At 29.8% G+C, this 2,500-nt stretch overlaps 1 protein-coding gene across 1 annotated transcript in view; it reads right to left on the minus strand.

Moving 5' to 3' along the window:
• LOC119578553 (protein unc-79 homolog) overlaps nt 1-2,500 on the minus strand; it is a gene marked incomplete in the record, with an annotated part of 181,492 nt that overhangs the window by 127,689 nt on the left and 51,303 nt on the right. The window contains 2 exon segments of the mRNA XM_037926122.1: nt 295-509; nt 1,221-1,450. Coding sequence (XP_037782050.1) covers nt 295-509; nt 1,221-1,450 — 445 coding nt within the window.

The raw sequence follows: 2,500 nt of genomic DNA on the forward strand, positions 1-2,500 counted from the left end.
ATGCCAATTGAATATTTTCTGTCAAACACACAGAACTGCACTTCTGTAACTTGGGACTGGTTTTAGAATAGCCTAAATATAATAAATATGTTTTATCAGATTTTTTTACTATTTCATTTGGTTTCTGCCTATTCTTTGCTGAGATTTTTGAAGATGGGATTCTGAGTTTCTACTTTTTTATTTCAAATTTGACAATCAAAATGTAACAGGAAGTAAGTTACGTAGCACATCATTTACTAATAATGTTCTATTACAATAGCAATTTCTCAATTTCACATGACTTTCAAAATTTACCTGACAACAGCTTCAATTGTAAAGTTTTGCATCTGAGGCTCCATTGTCCAAGGAGAGCCAATGGTTGTGTGGACAACATGGTCTAATCCACGACGGTTGTTATGACGAATGTTATTGCACTGACTGCAGTAGCGAATAGGTCGATTGCTGTTATAGCTTGCACATTCCATACTATAGCAGGTAGCTATTGCATTTTTTTCAGTAGAGCGACAATTCTGAAGGAATTAGATAGTATTTTAACTGCTGCATAGAATTCAAGGAAACAAACTAAAGCTATGAAAACTGTCAAGGTATGTCTTTTAGTTAGGAAAACATTGATTACTTTTACTCTCATACATATACAAATGTGTGTATGTGTCTATATATATATATATATATATATATATATATATATATATATATATATATATATATATATATATATATATATATATATATATATATATATGTGTGGTGTGTGTATGTATGTATTATATAATTATATAATATATATATATATAATATAATATATATATATATATATTATATATATATTATATATATATATATATAATATTATTATTACTATAATACGTACATACATACATCATACATACATACATACATACATACATACATACATACATACACACACACACACATATATATATATATATATATATATATATATATATATATAATATATATATATATATATATATGTATGTATATATATAAGTATATATATACAACTCACACCTCTGGCAGTGCATCAGTAGCAGTGCCCACATATGATCCCCTCACCTAAAACATGTCCAGCTCAGGGAATTTAATACCAACTCTATGGTCCATCACAGATGGGTTACATGATTTATATTTAGGTATAACTAAAGACAATGTCACAACAATATAGTAAATTCCATAAAAAATATATATATTTGCTTTACCTTATTTTCACAAGTGGCAGATACTTGAGCCATTGGCATAAGTATATCAAAGAACTCAACCGTACTGTGTTCTCTCCTAATCTCTTCAGCACAGTCAATGCACAGGAATAATGGAGGAGGATTTTCGGGACAAGCTCCCAAGCACACAGCATGATCAAAGCAAACTTTAACAGCCTCTGATGTTCCATCACCATCACATTCCTCTATTTGGCACAGGAGAGGTTTCCATCCTGTAATAAGAGCACTGTATTATATTTCAATCATTATTCTGCTGAACCCCCTTAATCTCACTGTAAGTAAGTGATCCTAGAATGTTTACCATTATTGGAGAATAGCTGCTTCTCCATTACTGTGCCCAAATTACTTTGAAACTGCAATTTTTTTGAGGAACTTTACAATAATCATCAGCATTTATTATCTTAGTACAGTAAAAATGCAGTACGTCTTAAAATTTTGCCTCCCATCAGTGGTCTATGGATCCTCAAATATAATGATAAAAAATTGCCTTAGAATCAAAGTAATTACAAATTCTCCCAATTACTATATTCTTCCTGATTCCTTCTCAATAAGGTATCTGAAATATGTAATTATGGACCTAGTAAGACATTAGCTTCATGACAATACTCTGTTTATAAAATCAAACATTTATTAATGAAGACAAACAATACCAAAAAATAATAGGAAAAGCTGATACTACCTAACTTGGCTTATCAGTAAAGAACTTTAATCTTGTTTTTCCTATCCCATATTTTGAAATAAAAATATATCTTCTGATTTAGATAATTGTACAGGTTACCCTTAAGATTTACAGCACTTGACTGTATATTTGTGAGATTAAAGTACAGGATAATTCTTGTAAGAGAAAGCCTACAATATAGTAGACTAACTTAATCTAAGATATTTTAGGGTGACATGTTACTAACCATACAAATATTAAAGTAAAAATAAAATATGATTATGCAACAGACAGGCCCAAATACTGACATGGCAAAGAATATTATAAACCCTACAAAAACTTACTTTTAAACAGGAAGTGGGAAGACAAAGAAAGAGTAATATATTGTATCATGTTTCAATATATCCACATGTCTGTCCACATGCATAACAAATCCTATCTTTACTCATACAAGGCAAACATCTAGCTAAAATACTGTGTGATACCTTAGCTAATGAAGAAAATATATCTACTACTCTACCGTCATATGCAAGTAATAATGCATCTTCATATTCAGGGATGCCCAGGTTCCTTTATCAGCTAATACTTAATTAACAATAATAAT

Source organism: Penaeus monodon, chromosome 11 (assembly GCF_015228065.2).
Source record: "Penaeus monodon isolate SGIC_2016 chromosome 11, NSTDA_Pmon_1, whole genome shotgun sequence".
In the NCBI taxonomy this organism is placed as follows: Eukaryota; Metazoa; Arthropoda; class Malacostraca; order Decapoda; family Penaeidae; genus Penaeus; species Penaeus monodon.